Here is an 18,023-nt window from a genome sequence, read left to right on the forward strand (position 1 = left end):
TTACGCAGGATAAAAAAAGAAAAAAAAAGAAAATACATATAAACAAGTAAAGTTGAACGAAAAGCCAAGTTAGAAAAGTGAGTTTTCCAGCAGGATATAAAAAACTTTATTGACTTCACTGAAAACCATCATCCGCTGTGTGGTGTAATTTAAACTTTGGCTCCGTTAGGTTGTCTGGTTTTCAAATACAGTGACTTCAGTTTTGTTTTAGTTTTATTCACTTTAGAGACGTTAGTGGAACAAAAACACGACAAAATAAAAACCTTGATAAGATGAAAATGTCCTAGACGCGTGAATAGTTTCATGTGACATGCATGCAGTCAGAAACGGTTTAGTTTTGTAAAAACATTTTGAGATGAGGTCTAATATGAAGCTGCAGTGCAGGGCGAAGAGTTTTAAAAGCATCATAAAGTCGTTGGCCTTTGTTCTGCTTTTAAAGATTTACTGCTCAGGCTTACTCTTTTCTCCGACCAAAGAGTTTTTTTAATCTTCAGATTTTCTTTTATGTAGGCAACACGGGAACATTACTGGAAAATCCCCTCAAGGTGGCAAACAAACCAGTCGCAAACTGAAACAATGTGCGTTTTCATTTATTACATCAGAGGACATTAAATCCCATCCATCTGAGAGTTTTCTGCAAGATGGGGATATAGTGGCAATTAAGTAGCTTAAATTTCATTTGCAAAAATCCACAAAATACACAAATGAGGTCATAGATTCAACTTCAGGAGTGAAATATGTGAAATTTCATCTTATACTTCCAAACATTTCCGAAGGATTAAATAAGCTCAGCATGATTGGAGTTTCATATGTTCTCTGGTCCTTTTAATGGGTTTGGTCTTCTAGCTGAAAGTGCTGATATATTGCAGTGAGAACGATAACTAATGCTTAGGATTATTTGGGGGATCATCTTGTGCTTTTTGGCCTTCATTAAAGAAATGCGTCAACTCTTAGCGTCGACACATTGTGCTGATAGATTCCTTTAAAATTCATTTTTATTAGATTCTCAAAGATAATTTTTCCTCAGGTTTTCTGCCTTAAACCCACCTTTAAAAAAAAAAGATGGAAATGTGTCTGTTTTGCACTGAACAGGGTGGGTCAAAAAGTGCAAATAACGGAGGTTTTTGTGTCTTTCCACATCATTTTAATGAGGGCACATTTAATTCCTGGAAGGTTGCTGCGGCGTTTTGTATATTTGAGACGAGGAGTGCGCTCGCAAAATGAAACCATTTGTAGAACCGATCACTGGCCAGAACCGAGAAGCTCATAAACGTGTACAACGACCTCTTGCACAAGAGAACTGCAGAATGTAAAACGCAGCTTTCACACAAGAATTAAAGTGTTACATTCTTTGTTATTATCGCTTTAGAGCAGCAGCTTGTCTGTCTTGTAGATTGTGTTATGAGCTGGACTCACTGTGTGGGGAATAAATGCATCTTGTTTGTGAGCGTTTTCGCAAATGGCTTTTTCTTGAGTGGTTTTCGAATCAAAATGTTGAAATAAATGAGTAAAAATGGGACCTCCTGTGGACAGGAGCGCCTGGTGTCTGTGGCTTGATGACACATTCAGAGTAAATTTACCAATAAACGAGCTCAAACCGCAGGAGAGCGATTGTGCCCCTCTCCCTGCCTTTTAACCAACCTTCTTGGGTTAAAATATGTCATAAAAGTCCAAATAAACCTTCTTTTTATTCCCAGAATCAGAGGCACAAACACTGCTGAGAGGTTTTCATTTTTAGTTTGACTCATCCTCAATAAACAGTTTACAGCTGAGAATTTCAAACATTTGTCCCCATTCTGTCCCTTTTTTCTGTAATTTCAGGACAATAGAGACTTTAAATAAATCATTTTAGACTTAGTGCTTAGATTTTTAGTTTAGTTTTCAGTAAAAAAAAAAAACAAAATTCAAGCTTTTTGTCGTATGAATTTGACTGACAACTTATGAGACTTTTCCAAACTGAGATGAGCTGATGCACCTGATTGGGTGATGGACACTTTATCTTAAAGTTTACTTTGTGTTTGCAGCTCATTTATTATTCATTGCAAACAGGAGGAGATAAATATCCCCGAAATGAACGTAAACATGCTAAACTCCCCACTTGAAGTGTCCCGACGCTGCGAGCTGATTCATCCCGCTGAGGCTGGATGTGCATTCCACATCTGCAAGCTGCTCAGAAGACAAATAATGGAAATCATATGAGCAACAGAGCCGTGAAATTAAAYGAGCGAACAAACAGCGTGAGCAGAACACGACTGGAAATCTCAGAAAGCTGCAATCAGTGGCTGTTGTAACACAAGACGCATGAGGTTTTGGTTTTTTTGTAGTGGTAAGGCGTCTTTGTTAATTTTCCAGAACCCAAAGTGGAATTGCTTCGGTAATGTGGATCATAAATCATACCGAGCTGCGCAGAGGTCTGTTCAAAGTCTYGAGCTCTTCCAGCTCCAAAAGTGCTGGTGCTCCTTCCTGATAACACGGGTTGTAAATAATTAGGTTAGAGAGGATAATATACAACCAACAAGACATTTTAATCATAACAAATACCAGATTAGAATCAACTCGAAGGAGTCCGCAGACCTYGGAGGAAGGCCTTTKCCGTTTTGCCACGATTCGAAAAATGCATCAAAGCTTACAAGTTGAACTGGCGCTGCGAGAAATAAAAAWGCAACTCTGGCCAAAGTGAGTTCTGCTCGATGCATATAATGCACATTTAGAGGATTAACTGCGATCGCAGATGTGGTGCAGGCAGCTGCCCCGAACTGTCAGAAAAAAGACAGCTTAAGATAAATACATTTTCTGCAGATGAAGTCACAACCRGAGACACATTTTCTCTACAGCTCAACCTGAAACTGTGATTCTCTGGATGAAATCTATGGCTTTCGTTCTCAGGGTCTCTTGTTAGCCGAGCAGAATCTACTTGCTGTTAAATCAAACATAAATAAAAGCTCAACATGACTTCTTGTCCATGATGTGAGACTAATTTTACTGCACTCCACTCACAGCAACGGTATCAGGGTCCAGATCTGGTCAAAAATGATAAAAAAAAAAAACCTCCTGCATCAACAAAGCATGTATTAATGTGGAAGTTCAAGCTGCAGTCTGGCTTCTTGTTCCATTGTTCTGTCATGGACCATCCTGTGTGTTTTCTTCATGTTCCTCAGCAGAAACAGAGCTTCCCTGTAGTCCTTACTGTTTGCTGCTGTGTTGTGCAAAACGCTGGCTGCACAGAAAAGACACATTGATAATAATGTGAGATTGAACTGKGTAAGTTATTTCTGCCCCCATATGCTAAAAAAATATATTTACACTTCTTCCAATAAAGCAGGAAGTACGTYTTATTGGCAGGAGGCGGTTGTGTGAACGTTAAACMGCAACAGATGCTAAAATATGTCGAGAACTCAGAAGACCTGCATACCTAAGGAAACAACTTTGGCTGCCCTACTATCTTTTATTTCCTTGATCAGCTCCTCAACCCTTTGGACCGGCTGCATTATTGGTCTCAGAGGTGGCAGCTCCTTTATCTGCTCCAGAAAAGCAGAAGAAGGGAACAGCACGTTGGTATTTCTTTCGCAGCCTGGAAGCATCGATGTGCATGTGAAGAGATTATCTGTGGCAAAAAGAAAAGAAAAGGAAACTCAAACCCTCTTTTTCATTTCTGTGTATGGCGTCTGGATGCTATCAAGCCAGGGTTTGGAGTCTCTGTAGATGTTCAGATTCCTCAGTGTTTGATCCAGCATCTGAACAGCTGTCTGGATTCCTGTCGAGAGGAAAAGAGCAAAAGGCACATGACGAGTCCCTCCGGGGGTGAATGCATGGTCAGAGTTTTGTTTTCTCAAGATATCACACAGCTGCAGAGAGAACCGTATCCGTCCCTGCGCACCGATGTTGGGGAGTGGTTCTACATCCATTATTATGTCGTAGCATATGGGTCGCCCCGGATGGGCTCCGTCTTCTGCAGATTCGTCCTGAGTCGACGGAGAAGCCAGCTGAAGCTGCTTGGCTTCATCTTCTGACTGTTAACACAACAGGAAAATGTGAGAAGGGGAAGTCATTTGACATAACCCACTGGGAGCTTAAGAATTTGAACTCTTAAACAGTAAATATGCACAAACCTGAGTAATGAAGAAGAGTTTTGCGTTTTCCTGACTTTTGCTTTCACTCTTGTCCTCGGGYTGTATTGTTCTCGGGTCACTTTTGTTGCCCCGAAAGGGTCTCTCACACGTCGAGTCCGACTCAAATCGCTTCTGTGGGAAAAAGAAAATCAGTCATTATGCATCTGCTGCTCATAGTCCATAAACTCAATCATGTCTCAGCCATTAACCGCAGTACAGTTTACTCAGTTTTAATAAGATCCTCCAGCAAATGTTGTGGAGGGAAATTGAAACATGGTTTTAAAACATCTTGACAGATATGAATGTGGAAAGTATGTCACACGTTTTGCATCCAGCCCCTCTTACAAACATGATTAAGTACAAAGACACAAAGTACCAGCAACAGCCGAATTCAAATTTACAGGATTGTTGAGTACAAAACATAACTGATGGGAAGATGAATGGATTTAATTTAGGCAATGGAAGAAGTTAGAGAAGTGATAGAGACTGCAAAAAACTTCAGTTTGGGCCAAAGTGAAGGACGACAACCCCTGGAAATTGAATGAAGTCAGAGCTGTAATGGAATGGTGTGAATTGTCTCAGAACGGCCTAGTCCAAGTTCAGACCTAAATCGAATTGAGAAATTGTTGCAAAGCTCGAGATGCAAAGAAAAACGGACAAAGGTTGTTTCTGTATAAAGGTGGGAGAGACGGTGTTATTTCAGCCACAGTCGTCTGTGACGCACAAACTCAAGCGGCCTGAACACAAATGTATGCCGCACTTTTCAGATGTTTATTTGAACTTCATTTTTTAATACAGTGCATTGAAATGTGTGGTTGTAACACGATGAAAAGTAAAAATAAAAAGTCAATTTGTCTTCATGAATCCAAATATTCAACGTTCCTGTCAGTACAGAACACACCCCGCCTCCCGTCCTGGATAAACACACACCTGCGGGGGAAGTTTTGCAAAATCTTCATGCTTCTTTCTCTTTATCTTTATTCCAAGCTTGTCTTGAAGGAAATAAGTCAGCAAAGACGTTTCTCCTGGGTTCAAACAAAAACACGAAAGTGAATTTGAGCAATCCAACAACCGCCTTCGACAACTGTCTGCCAGAACGCAGGAATACTTCCGCTCTGTGCGGTCAGAGGGTTGCAGCCAATATCCAATTCGCAGAGCTTTGGGAAAAGAGCAGCAGCAACCACGGCTTCCTCTGAGGGGATCTGACGGCAGAATGCTGATGAGTTGTGGCCGACGACCAGAGATGGTTTGAAGCGCCGACACGCCGCTCACCTTGTTGTCGGCCAGATTGAGGCACTGAAGCTCAGGCAGAAACACACCGGGACGCCTGCAGCCGTCCTCTCTGAGCGCCTGAAGCATCTTCATCATCTGAATGTGGTGGTCGATTTTAGACTCAGCGTCTAAAAAGGGAGACATCGTGAGATTTTTCAGATTTATTTTAATGATTCAGCACCATCCACGCTTTATGTTTTGTTGTTTTTGTGTGATTGACTGGTGATGTGTCCAAGGTGCGCTCCATTGATATTTCAAAATAGCTTGAGACGTGTTGCAATGAAAATAACTTTTGTAATTTGTTTGTTACATATTTAAGTTATGGGTTGAGTAACTTGCCAGAATTTTAATGTGGTAAAATTCTGCCGGTATTTTACCGTGAATTAGAAACATTTTTTTGTTGTTGTTTTTTTACGGTGTAGTTATCTCAAACTCCCTGGTTTCCTGTAAATGCAAAGCAACACAAAGGCCCATCCCTCATAAGCACTCTCCAAAATGTGAAAGACAAGAGAACATGCCAGTGATCTTCACAGCTCAGGAAATGCCTACAAGAAATTAGCTACGACGTAAAAAACAAAAGAAAACTAGATGAAGGATTGTGTTTATCCTCCTCAGTCATAAAGCAGATGATGATGATAATGATAAAAATCAATCTCCTAATCTCATGGATTGAGAATTGCACTCTTTACCTTCCTCTTTGTCTTCCCTCAAAGCTGGTTCTGAACTCTCCATCACTTCCTTACAAGGTATTTCTGTGATACAGTTATCCTCCAGGTTTAGATGCTTCAGCCTGTGCACAATGTTCACCAACATCAGTAGATGACAAGAGGAGTTTGCATCAGGTATAAAATAACAAACACTGAACCTCTTCAGGTTGGTAAGGCTGTAGAAGACACTGGAGGTCAGTCTGTTTTCGTCAAGCATCAGGACTTCAAGAGCCTCAAACGGTTTGGCTCCCTCTTCAGACAGCCTGCAAGCACAAAAGCAAAACGGAAAATGTTCACAATTTGTTTCATTTGTAAGATTTATTTATGCCCACACTAACAATAAACAGTAAATTTAAATAATGTAGGCAAGAAGGTTGGTAGTGTCAACTCTGAGCAGTTTCAAAGCGCATCAGAGTCGAAATAGAAATTTGGTGCACTTGTGCGCCACCTTTTGGTCAGACTTAAAACTACTTCAGAGGTTGTGGCCAATTTACTGGTGTGTTCAGTGTGTGGGGTTGAAAAATACTGCTGGAGTGGATTTATTTTTAGATTTTTTGGCATAAAAGGATGTCAGTGTGCAGTCAGTAAAAAATCAGCAAATTCACCAGGTGATCAAATTAAAACAGAAACATTTCGATATTATAAGTAGACTTTGTTGTTTCTGATGTTCTTACATGTCAGGCTGGTCGCTGTGTGWGGGACCAAAATTGGGAGGAAGACTCTTGAGCTGATTTCCAGTCAGATGAAGAGTTTTAAGACGTGGAAACTGACCTAAGTGGAGTAAAACCTCGGCTGATAAGCGGTTGAAGGACAAATTTAAGACCTGTAGGAATTAAAGCACATTGCATTAGGAATATTCACATCCTAAAACCTTCTCGGTTTGTTTCTTCAGAACCACAACCTTCGATCAGTGTAGTTCTTTATTTTTAGTATTTCCCTACCAGCTTTGACCGTGTAGACACTGAATTGTGTCAAAAATAGCTCAAACTCTGAGCTATTTTCAGATGAGCATCTGAAAAATTTATTTATCAAGATCCTCAATTAGATTTAGTTCTGGACTTTGACTAGGCCTGTTGAGAAAAAGGCATTTGTACAGGATGATGCTGTCATTTTTCACTTTTTTCAGGGTTATGTGTAGTTTATTTTTCACCACACGTCGCATTTTGCATACAAGTAAAAAAAAAAAAGTCATTATGCACAAATTCATGTTCATCTATTACAATAAATTGGAGTTTGTGGTTGTATCAATACAAAATGTGAAGAAGTCGAAATGACTTGAATACTTTTACAATCAATGATTATTTTTCCACATCTCTAGATTGCATTTAAGGCGATCTCACCTCTAAATGAGGGAAGTCAGCAACATCAAAATCCATGTTTTTGATTCTATTGAAAGTCAGATCGAGTTCTCTCAAAGACGTGAAGCAGCCGAATGATCCTGCAGAGGACGACCGGGTTTTAGACGGCAAACAGAAAAGGAAGAAAATCAACCTGAAGATGAATCAGTGTGAAATGAGTCACCTAAAGAGAGGAAGTTTTCAGATGCATCGACGTAGGCTACATTTACAAAGTCCCTCAGCTCTTCTGGCTCAACCTGTGTAAGTTCAGAGGATTGTTTAGTCGCCGTCACTAACAGAAGATCAAATGCAAAGTGTAAAAAAAAATAAAAATCTTACAGAAGTCAGATTTTGCTCACTGATGTCGACGGAGCAGAGGTGGGACGGCTTAACTACAGAGTGTAACTGGAGCTGCAGACAAATAACTAACTACGGTCAGTGCAGCGATTTTAAATGATCTAAACAGCGACGTGCTACTGTTTCTCACCAATAAGTGTCCATCTAATGTGGTCGGAGCTGGAGCATCAGCGTCCTTTTTTGCGCCTTTCGTTTGAGGCGTTTTCATCAATATCTGCTTGCTCTTGTTCTTCTGCTGCGCTGGTTGTCTGTATGTGATAAGCCCATAAATGGCTTCTACAAGTTGGAGAAAAAACAAAAAACAAAACTTAGATGCAGATAGTTTTTTTTTTTTCCAAAAATTTGGATCTATGCAACATTAAGAATAAAAATGTTTGTGCAAAAACACTGTAAAATTAGTCGATAACATATTGRAAGTGACTCTGAACAGCCTTTTATTCCTCCTAACAACATCAAAATATTTTTGTTGAACCTTTAAAAATTACTGAGAAACATTTTCTGATCCAGGCTGGTGGATGTTTTTTGTACTGACAGAAGTCCTACACCTTGTTTGAAATCATCAAATAGTTGTTGATATTAGGTGACAGAGATAACCTGAGTGAATACAAAAAGCAGCTTTAAATGTTTCCAATGTAATTGATAGGTTCAAAACTACGGCTCCATAGTCATTATAACGGATGCCATCAGCTTTTTGTGAAAATTGGTAACAAGTGTTTCATTTTGCTGAGGAGGACTTTTGGTCCAAGAGATTACTTAAAATGAGCCACACTTGATCTTGACTTTGACTAAGCCACACCAAAGCTTTCACTCTGGGTTCATTAAGAGGTCGATTTGCTGCTGTACTTCACACCATTGTTCTGCTACATAGTCCCTTCAACACATAATTGTGCTTAAGTTTAAGGTCATTTCAGTCAAAGTGGCAACTTATTTAGGCCGTATCATCAATATTTTCTCAAAGTTCTTAGGGATCAACATCAAGATGTTCTTTGGAAATATGTGACAAGCTTTTATATGGTTTGTATTGGTGGTTTTTGTCTTGAAACTCTCCCACAGATACCATTTCCCCCCAGTCTCTTGCTTATTGTTATTGTTGAATCGCAACCATTCAACAATTACTGGGTTCTTTTTGACCTTCTGGACGGGTCACTGTTACACCCTTGCTAAAACCTCAGACATGGCCTTGTAATCTTTTCCTCACTGAAAGATGTAAAATTTTATCTTTAGACTGAGACGTAATGTGTTGCTTTTTAAGATCTTTTAAGCCTACTGAATGTTGTCCTTCTTGCTCCAAGGCAAACACCCAACTGCACCACTGTGCAGTCACATGACATTGCTATTTTCTCATTTGTTTATTTGAATGCTAGACAGAATGTGTGCAGCATACTCTGGTCATCATAGCAGTTTTTAAAATAGATGGGGAAAAAAAGAATCTCCTTGTTTTCACCTTTCCTGTGAGTCTTCTTCATCCTTTTCTGTACGTTCTTGTTCTTCTGTTGCTCTGGTCTTTTGTGTTCCTTCTCTTCATTTAAGAAAATCCAGATCCTGTCCTTGTTTTCCCTGTTTTCTTAGCAAACTGCAGAGCCATATAAACATAAAATCCAAAACATTGTGTTGCTTTCGAGCCGCTAATTAATATGACTTAATTACCTTACTTTCTGTCCTTCCTTTTTGTGGTTTCCTGGCTGTAGAAAATGTGTTAGGTAAAGACTTCACGTTTTCCTGTCGTCAAAAACTTTTTACGCCTGTTTTTAAAGCTACCGGATGTCTCGGTATAGCTTATGCTGAGTGGTGTAGCGCTCTGTATCCTAGCAACAGACTGAAACGAGAGAATGTGTCCTCTCATCCAGCAGGTGGCGGTAGCAAAAGAGGTTYAGATGCGGAAGAAAGACTCATCAAAGAGTAGCTAAATTGTTAAGATGCTACCCTGCCACATCAATTTAACGGAAAGCGAGTATGTGCAGCAGATATTTGATTAGTAAATGTAAAATGTATTTCCTCGTTACTGTTTTTTTCCCAACCAGGTGGCTTCAATTGTTGTTGTCATTGTTAGCAACGCTTAAACGTCGCCTCCACTGCGTTAACAAAATAAACACAAACCGAAAACCTCACGCGAAAACTCGACGTCACATTCAGAGCAATCCCGGAAGTGAGTGTCAATGTGCTTCTCGCTTCGTTACCGTCTTCGTTTCTGCATGAACCTCCAGCATCACTGTCGTGAACATCAGAGGTTCCTGGTTTCGCAGCCAAATGGACTTTGTAACGCCGAGCCGAGGCTAGAGGCAGGTCAAGAGCGACAGGTGAAGGTAAGGGCTCCGTTGCCTGCTCGGTGTTTACGCTCTGCGGCGTGTGTGTGCGTGAGGAGGAAGCACTGGAGTGTGAACTCTTCCTGCGAGGCTGAGCTTCTGTCAAAGGTTGTTGCTGCAAGATTTTAAAGGACTGGTGTGTGTGTGAAACATTTCTGTTGCAGGAACTCTCATTCGCCATGGGGAACAAATCATCGAAAGGTGTGAGCGTCGAGGAGCCCCCTAAAACAACTTTGTTTGAGAGGGAATCATGTGGGATCACATACAGGATTCCAGCTCTGCTCTACCTGAGGCATTGTCACACATTCCTCGCCTTTGCAGAGAAAAGAACCTCCTTTCATGACCACGACGCCAAACGTCTGGTTATGAGAAGAGGATTGCTACAAGAGGATGGATCTGTTCAGGTTGTTACACCTTTGTATTYATACGCATCACGTCTTTTCTCTCATGTTTCGTTGCAAAAACAAACTTTAAATGATTCAGTGTGATAGACCAACAGGAAAATAATAAAAAAGGTTTTCAAATTATATAGCTCAGATTCAGATTGTTTGGAGGACAGAAAGGCTCAAATCTTGCTAGAAAATCTCAGCTTTGGAATGAGGTGTGGACTTTGACTAGGTCATTCTAACATGTCAATAAGATTTGATCAAGATTATCCTAGTGTAATGTCTGTCTGCTGAAAGGTGAACCTCCAGCAGATGAGTCTTTTGCCTCATCTTAGCACAATTTATCCTATTTATTTCCATCTTCCCATCAACTCTAGCTCTGCTGTTTCTCTGCTAAAGAAAGCATCTCTAAAGCGCGATGCTGGTTCCATCGTTTGCCACTGTGGGGACGATGTGTCTAAGCCAATGTTCAATGTCAGATTTCTGCCACACAATACTGGTTTGCATGTTGATTGTAGATAGTTCAGTTTTGGTCATTTCTGAGCACTTTCTTCCACATGTCTCATAAATGACTTCTGGCAACCTGGACTTATGATTTTGGTTTCTTTCATATGCATAAATCTGCTAATAAAAGTTGATTTCTTCTTCTTCTTCAGTGGTCGTCGAGTCAGGAGATTTCGAATGCATTTCTGCCAAACCACCGCACAATGAATCCCTGCCCTGTGTATGAGAAAAACAGCAAGACGCTCTTCCTCTTTTTCATCTGCATTTGGGAAAACACCACAGAAATAAAGCAGATCGTGACAGGTAAGAACAAAGCCCGTCTTTGCCGCGTGAGCAGCAGTGACGACGGGCAAACCTGGAGCCAGGCGATGGACCTTACAGAGAGTGTGATCGGGGAAGCCATACACAAATGGGCCACTTTCGCGGTCGGGCCTGGCCACGGCGTTCAGTTGGAGAACGGCAGGCTGATCGTTCCTGCGTACGCCTACTACATCCCGTACAGATGCTGTTCCTACCCACTTCCTTGTACAGTGTACCCACGCGCGCTGTCGATATACAGCGAGGACTTTGGACAGACGTGGCGTATCGGGAAGATGCTTCAAAAGAAGTCATGCGAATGCGAAATGGCGGAGATCATCGACCACGAGGGAAGGAGCCACCTTTACTGCAACGCCCGGCACACAGGCGGCCACAGGTGTGAAGCCCTGAGCGAAAACAGCGGCGTCTACTTCGATAAGCCCCACATGGCCAGGGAGCTCGTCGAGCAGCCCTCGGGTTGCCAGGGCAGCGTCATCGGCTTCCCCGCGCCCGAATTCGTTCCCAACGACGACGCCGAGAGCAAGGCCTGTGGCACGTCACTCCTCTCACCAGACACTCAAACCTGGCTCCTGTTCATGCACCCGACCAACAAGTCCGACCGGCGGGACATGGGCGTGTACTTGAACCGATCCCCCTTGCATTCGTCCGGGTGGGACCGGCCCAGGATCATCCACAGGGGGCCGAGCGGTTACTCGGACCTGGCCTACAATGTGGACAAGGATCAGTTCTCCTGCCTGTTGGAGTGCGGGAAGGAAAGCGAACTGGAGCAAATTGCCTTCATGACCTTTTCCCTCAACGATGTCATGCAGACAGGTGATAAGAAAGAGAAGAAGATGGTCTGAATTTGGGCCGTTATTGACAGAGATCTCCTTATATTATCCCACCACTAGAAGAAATCTAATCAAAACACCCCTGACGTGCCGTGCTGTAACATTCATCTGTGTTTACTGCTGTTTTACGTTCTGGAGATGGTGATGCATGCATGAGTCATGTGCTTTCTGGTCTCCTTGAGTGAAGTAAGTCTTATTATAATTATGCAACAGCATAGGGTTGTTTTTAATAGGTTTTGTGGTTCATTTACGCATGCTGTGTTTGCTGTGTCATTTTTAAAGCTGGTATTGTGTGTGGCATGTTTGATGAGCACTTCAAAGCCGTTCCAGCATCTTATTGAAGTGTCACTTTTTCTTCTCAGCAAAGTTAGCCTACCTCTTTATTTTCTTATGAAGATCATAGGGGGCCTTGCAAACTAGTCCGCAGATTTCCCTCCATCCAGTCCTCTCCTTTACATTTAGTATACTCTAATTCACATATGCCTTCTGCTGTATTGTTTTATATGGAAGCTGTGCAGCAGCGTCGTCAGTGGATTGCCTGTGAAGGTCACAGGGAGGGTCATACTATAGCTGTCAATAAAATAGGACAGGGGAGGTGAACATGTGCATCTGACATGCAGTTCATTACTGAAGAGACCAAACATGCTGAACCACATATGTGAGTTGTTGTTTTTTTTTTTTTATAAATTTTTTTATTGAAGCAGCTCATTCAGCTGAGCTCTTAGGATCAGTCTTATTTTAGATTGTCACTCGGAAAATGAGGTACGCCTTTGTACGATTGTTTAAGTATAATGAAGCTGTAAAGAGCATATGTCATCTTTTTTACACTATTTTTTTCTTTCCAATTATGTTCCGGCTTTTAGCCCATGAGATATAATTTTTATGTTCTTTAAGGAAATATTTGAAAAAAAAAAAAAAAAAAACTCCCCAGGGAAGATGCTGATCACTTGGCAGCTGTGAAAACACAACTGAAAGTTATTGATTAACAAAATGGCTACCAGCTTGAATTTCATTTTATAAAGGAAAGATGTATATTCCAGATAATCTGGGAGAGCTAGGAAACCTAATAAACCAGCACCCTAAGCATGGATTTAAGTGCTTTGTGTTGTATTTCCAATACTCCATGGTAGTGAATAATCACTACAGTTAGCAGTTGCTCTGTCCCTAAAGACATGTGGCAGAGGGAGGGGAAGTTAAGCTACTGATAGACACTCAGTCTGACGCTGCAGTGAGACTCGTGTTCATTTAGCTCACAGAAAAAAAAAGCGTTGTGAGCTTAAGCTGATTATTGACTGAAAATGCAGATCAACAGCTTAGAGAGAGAGAGAGAGCTGTTTTTCTCTAAATCAGTAGAAGTTTTGCTCTGTCAGAGGACAACTAAGAAGTAAAAAGCACTTTTTTATCTGATAAACTTTATGCTCACAAACAACTGCACTCACCATGAGTTTTGTGTGCATGAAACAAACGGATTACACGTAATCATCCATCTATTGTATTCACTTTCTGTTTTTAAGACGTRCAACTACAGCGCTGTTAAATGGTTTTTTTTATCTGCTTTAAAACAATAACATGCGATAATTATTTTTCTCATAAAATATGATATCTGCCCTTTAAGCGTTTGAAACCGTCATGGAYTTTTACATGGATCCAGTGAAGAACTGCTGAAATTCATTTTTTTAGGTGTTGCACTTCCACTGTGAAGAAAGGATTTACAATTATTTACCTGATMAGAAAGAAATGGATGGATTATTTATCTTTGTACATCAAAATGATAACGTATATTTTATAGTTTTAGCTGCACCGCACTGGAATAATAGACTGTTTACATGTGAGTTAAAGACTGTCRTGGTCAAAATTGGCTCACAGTTGCACTTAACATGGGTTAGTAGAAACTGGATATGTGAGTGGTTAGAAAATGTAACTACTACAGTTTGGTCTGAAATCAGATATTTAAAGCTTTCTCAATATTTATTAGTACGCCTCTTAAAAGACGTGTAAAAAGTCTTGAAAGTTAATTCTAGGTGTAYATGTAGGATGGTTTATTTATTTAAAATCACATCAGATATACTGGGATGGTGTGAAAGTATAAAACGGTAGAGAATAATTTCCCACAACAGAAACTATGACAGGATTGATCCGTCAAATGTGAGCTATTGAACATCCTGCATGCTTTTTTACAGCCTCTTTAAGGGCCCAAAACRTAACTTGACTAGAGGAATTGGGAGAATCTACCAACCAGAATGAGAGCAGTGAGGAATTTTACTTATATTTTTTATTAGCGCTGACATCATATTGATAATCTGGAGATTGTTAAAAGAAGAGATTGGATCAACTTCAGAGGCCCTCAGTACTGTGATGGCCAAATGTGATTATAGTTATGGGTAATTTTTATTCTGGAAAATTATTCACAGCAACAATTCAGTTCAATCTGGGTGAAATGCCAACAATTTGACTGTCATTCATTAGAATAAATCTTAAAAAATAATTTTATTTGCCAGCTTATTGTAGTTATTACTGTGATCCAGGCTAAAATGTAATTCCAACCATTATTTAAAAGTTATAGTTGTTATTCTTGACGACGAACTGCCTTCAGCTGGGATTATTTATGGTCACGACTGACAGGGAAAAACTTCYATGTCTCTAAATTTGACATAGAAGAATTAAGTGCTGCTTATTTATGATGTTGCCAAACAGCAAAAATCTCAACGGTACCATTTTTTATTTTTTTGCCAAAATGTAAACACTGCTTTTATTTGCATCTGTGGCGACTGGCTAAACGGTTCTACTTTTATTATTTGAAACCGTTTCTAATATGCTAATTTCATCTGATCACACCAGATAAAAATAAATTCATTGAGCTTTAATATTTATTTCTAAAGCAATACTTTATTTATTCCTTGCACATCAAACGTGATTTTGTGAACAGGCCTTTTTTTTCTTTCCCAGACTGAATTTGTAAATATGTGCAGGACTGTGATTCAATAAGCTCGGCTCTCTGCAGTAAAAACTCGTGACAGCAGACGGAGACTCACTTGTTCGTAGAAGCCACTCAGAATTTGCACAAAACAAAATACTGTACCGACTTTAACATCTCATTTGCCTATCGTCGTGAGGCAAAAKGCCTCCAGGYCGTTTCGTTGTGTTTCTCTTCGCTGTTGTGAAAAGTGATTAAAAACCTGCATGGGATGTGTGTTTTAGTAGAAAATAAAATGAGCTTGTGAGCAATTGGTTCATGTTTTGTCCTTTGTTTTTCTTGATGTTGTTGCACTGATGATAGAAATTCATTTGAAAACCAGCTGCTGATTATAGTGAAGCATCAATCAGACTGAGTATTTTWTGCACTTTTTAAATTGTTTTAGTAAAAAAATCAAATACATTTTAACGTTTTGGTGTATGAGCAGGTAAAGCTACTCAGAACYATTATGACTTTACAGTGGGTCAGTATTTATGGATTCACCAACTTATGGATGTTTTTGTGGGTTATAATAACAAATTATTCACAAAAAATCCACCCATTTGYCAATTATTTTCATAAGACATCTCTAAAATATTTATAACAACATTCAGTTTGGGAAGCTTAATATGATCAGTTTCTCTGATTTTACTCTTTATAGGTTTATGTTTGAGTAAAATTAACGTTGTTTTTTTTATTCACGACATTTCACCGAAATTTCAAGCAAAAATTTAGTATTTATTTGCAGAAAATGAGAAATGGTGAAAATAAGGAAAAAGATGCAGTGCTTTCAGATCTCAAATAAGGGCAAAGAAAGCAAGTTCATATTCATTTAGAAACAACAAAATTAATGTTTTAACTCAGGAAGAGTTCAGAAATCAATATTTGGTGGAATAACCGGGAGGTTTTCAGTGGGGTTTCTTCATGTTTTCCAGATCTGTAAACCTTAAATCTGTGTTGAACTTTTACATTTCTCTAGCAGAAAACAGCATAATGATCTTAATAAACACTGAATCTGGAAACGTTTGTAATTCTGACATGAACAACATGCAGGTCCTGTTCTAAAATCAGATACAGGTTATATATAGTTTTTTATAGATGTAGTTTTTTGTTCGTACGGGATTTCGTTCCCTCAGCTGTGAGCAGAGGCTGAGACGGTGCTGCAGACTCGTCGTGAATCCATCTGGGGAATTAAATGGGACTCAGCAGAWGTGCAGACTTTGGGGACACATTAAGGAAAAACACATTAGAGAAGAGACTAAATGTAGAGATTCATTTTAAGATAAATTACCTCCAAGCTCTCTGTGCTCACACTAAGAAAAACATATATGTTAGGATGTGTTTACATCCTAATGGGAGGTAGTGGCTTTGTAATGACGAATCCTTTTTAAAGCTCAAGGCTTATTTTTGATGTCACTTAAAACTTTTTTCCGCTTCATTGCCCATATAAAGTGAGATTTTTTTTTTATTTCTGTGTTTACTTGCCTAAAATGAGAACCTCACCTTCATTTCAGTTTTAATTTTCAAAAAGCAACAGAGAACAGTGGTCTGTAATTCCGGACAGCAGATTTTTTTCTTGTTTTGTCACAAATTGGGTAAATTCCCAGGTGCTCTCTCAGCTTGGTTTGTCTTGCTCTAAGAAAAATCCAGCTGTAAGGAAATTGCAGAATATGTCTGTGCCCTTAGTTTGACAGCAGCAGCTACAATCTGCTCTGGATTTCATTACCCTGTCTGATCGCAAAAATAATCCCTTACCTGGCAAAGAGACAACACCTAAGGATAGTATGAAGAGTGGTTTATTAGATGTGGGAGCTTGTAGATCTCAGATGTGCTTATCAGTCGGCTGCCTGCTTCTCTCTCTCTATCTGCGTGTGTGTGTGTGTGTGTGTGTGTTTTTTTCTCACATTGTCCAACCTCATTCCTCATGCAAAGGATGAATCATGTAGCAAAACCTGTTTGTCTACGATGCTGTTAGGCAGTGAGGGAGTCATCGTTTTCTCAGCACATATGCTTCATCTGCTGCTCCGATGGCACTGGGGATCCCAGTCACAGTGAGGCTTGTAAGTGTCGGCATCACAGATGTTTTCTGTTTGCCGTGAGCGCGCGTGGCGTCCCGGCACAGACAGCGCCGGACACACCGCCGTGGTTCTGCACTGTCCATTTCAGAGTCCTGGTGGCTCACCTGAGGAAAAACTTTTGGCACTTTGAATCCTGGGTCCAAGAGGACAAGCACTGACTTAAATTCAGATTTTATTAAAGGCTTGAATTGAAATGTTTGGAAGTACTCTCTATTTTGAACAATCGGAATCGTCCGAACCTGCTTCCAAGTTAGTTTGTAACTTACGGAAACAAACATGTAGTATGGTGTTCAGAATCTGTATTTGAATGTAAGCCACTTAGTCACATTTTAAGATTTTACTGATAGTTTTGAAAAAGTATTAGTCGACCTTGAGCTTTTTCCACATCTGTCACGTTACATATCGTTCATGTGATAAACCAATACAAAATATTGCATGATTTTAAAATGGAAGAAAATGACGCATAGTTTTAAAATTAATAAAAGTGAGATGCATTTATGTTCTACCTCCTTTACTTTGATGCCTCTAAATAAAATTCAGTGCAACTAATTCATTTCAGAAGTCAGCTACTTAATGGTCGGCGTGTAACATTAGGACTTTAAAGCAGGGTTGGGTTAAAAACTAATAAAGTCTCTCAGAGCGTTCTTCTGAAAACTCACTGTTTTCAGTCCAACACCTGGAAACGAAACGAGTTTTCAGGCTTGGTTGGGAGAATGTGTTTCTCTTTAACTTTCTTCATATATTAGCACAACTTGCATTTTCTTTTCACATAAAACCTTAAAACGTAGTTTGTAGTCGTAACGCCACAAACTCTGAAAAGGTTCAAGCAGTATGAACACTTGTGAAAGGAACTGTGTATTCCTTATTTA

At 39.9% G+C, this 18,023-nt stretch overlaps 2 protein-coding genes across 5 annotated transcripts; one reads left to right on the plus strand and one right to left on the minus strand.

Moving 5' to 3' along the window:
• Positions 1–2,506: 2,506 nt before the first annotated feature.
• On the minus strand, positions 2,507–9,585 carry xrra1 (X-ray radiation resistance associated 1). 4 transcript variants are annotated; one of them, XM_017308719.1, is made up of 17 exons: positions 9,435–9,583; positions 9,227–9,355; positions 7,913–8,058; positions 7,765–7,854; positions 7,610–7,682; positions 7,429–7,526; positions 6,763–6,911; positions 6,247–6,351; positions 6,071–6,171; positions 5,382–5,509; positions 5,218–5,311; positions 5,040–5,134; positions 4,110–4,241; positions 3,878–4,010; positions 3,639–3,754; positions 3,413–3,518; positions 2,507–3,217 (listed from the first exon to the last, which is right to left on the minus strand). In XM_017308719.1, exons 2-17 carry the CDS (start codon positions 9,246–9,248, stop codon positions 3,072–3,074), a joined length of 1,734 nt encoding a protein of 577 aa, XP_017164208.1. In that variant the 5' UTR covers positions 9,249–9,355; positions 9,435–9,583; the 3' UTR covers positions 2,507–3,071. The 4 variants fall into 4 exon arrangements, with proteins under 4 accessions (XP_017164208.1, XP_008425977.1, XP_008425978.1 ...); XM_008427755.2 differs by having other exon boundaries at positions 9,430–9,583; XM_008427756.2 differs by having other exon boundaries at positions 7,765–7,836; positions 9,227–9,581.
• Positions 9,586–9,825: 240 nt separating this feature from the next.
• On the plus strand, positions 9,826–15,354 carry LOC103475841 (sialidase-3). The gene is made up of 3 exons (XM_017308720.1): positions 9,826–10,085; positions 10,250–10,489; positions 11,128–15,354. The coding sequence occupies exons 1-3, from the start codon at positions 9,939–9,941 to the stop codon at positions 12,133–12,135; spliced, it is 1,395 nt and encodes a 464-aa protein (XP_017164209.1). The 5' UTR covers positions 9,826–9,938; the 3' UTR covers positions 12,136–15,354.
• The last annotated feature ends 2,669 nt before the right edge of the window (positions 15,355–18,023 follow it).

This window comes from Poecilia reticulata, linkage group LG14 (genome assembly GCF_000633615.1).
Source record: "Poecilia reticulata strain Guanapo linkage group LG14, Guppy_female_1.0+MT, whole genome shotgun sequence".
Lineage (NCBI taxonomy): Eukaryota > Metazoa > Chordata > Actinopteri > Cyprinodontiformes > Poeciliidae > Poecilia > Poecilia reticulata.

What these genes read in the sequence shown, in the direction of transcription:
- LOC103475841 (XM_017308720.1), top strand. Translation starts at nt 9,939, where the DNA reads ATGTGCTTCTCGCTTCGTTACCGTCTTCGTTTCTGCATGAACCTCCAG. An exon ending in GTCAAGAGCGACAGGTGAAG is followed by an intron (nt 10,086 to 10,249) that starts GTAAGGGCTCCG and finishes TTTCTGTTGCAG; the next exon opens with GAACTCTCATTCGCCATGGG. An exon ending in AAGAGGATGGATCTGTTCAG is followed by an intron (nt 10,490 to 11,127) that starts GTTGTTACACCT and finishes CTTCTTCTTCAG; the next exon opens with TGGTCGTCGAGTCAGGAGAT.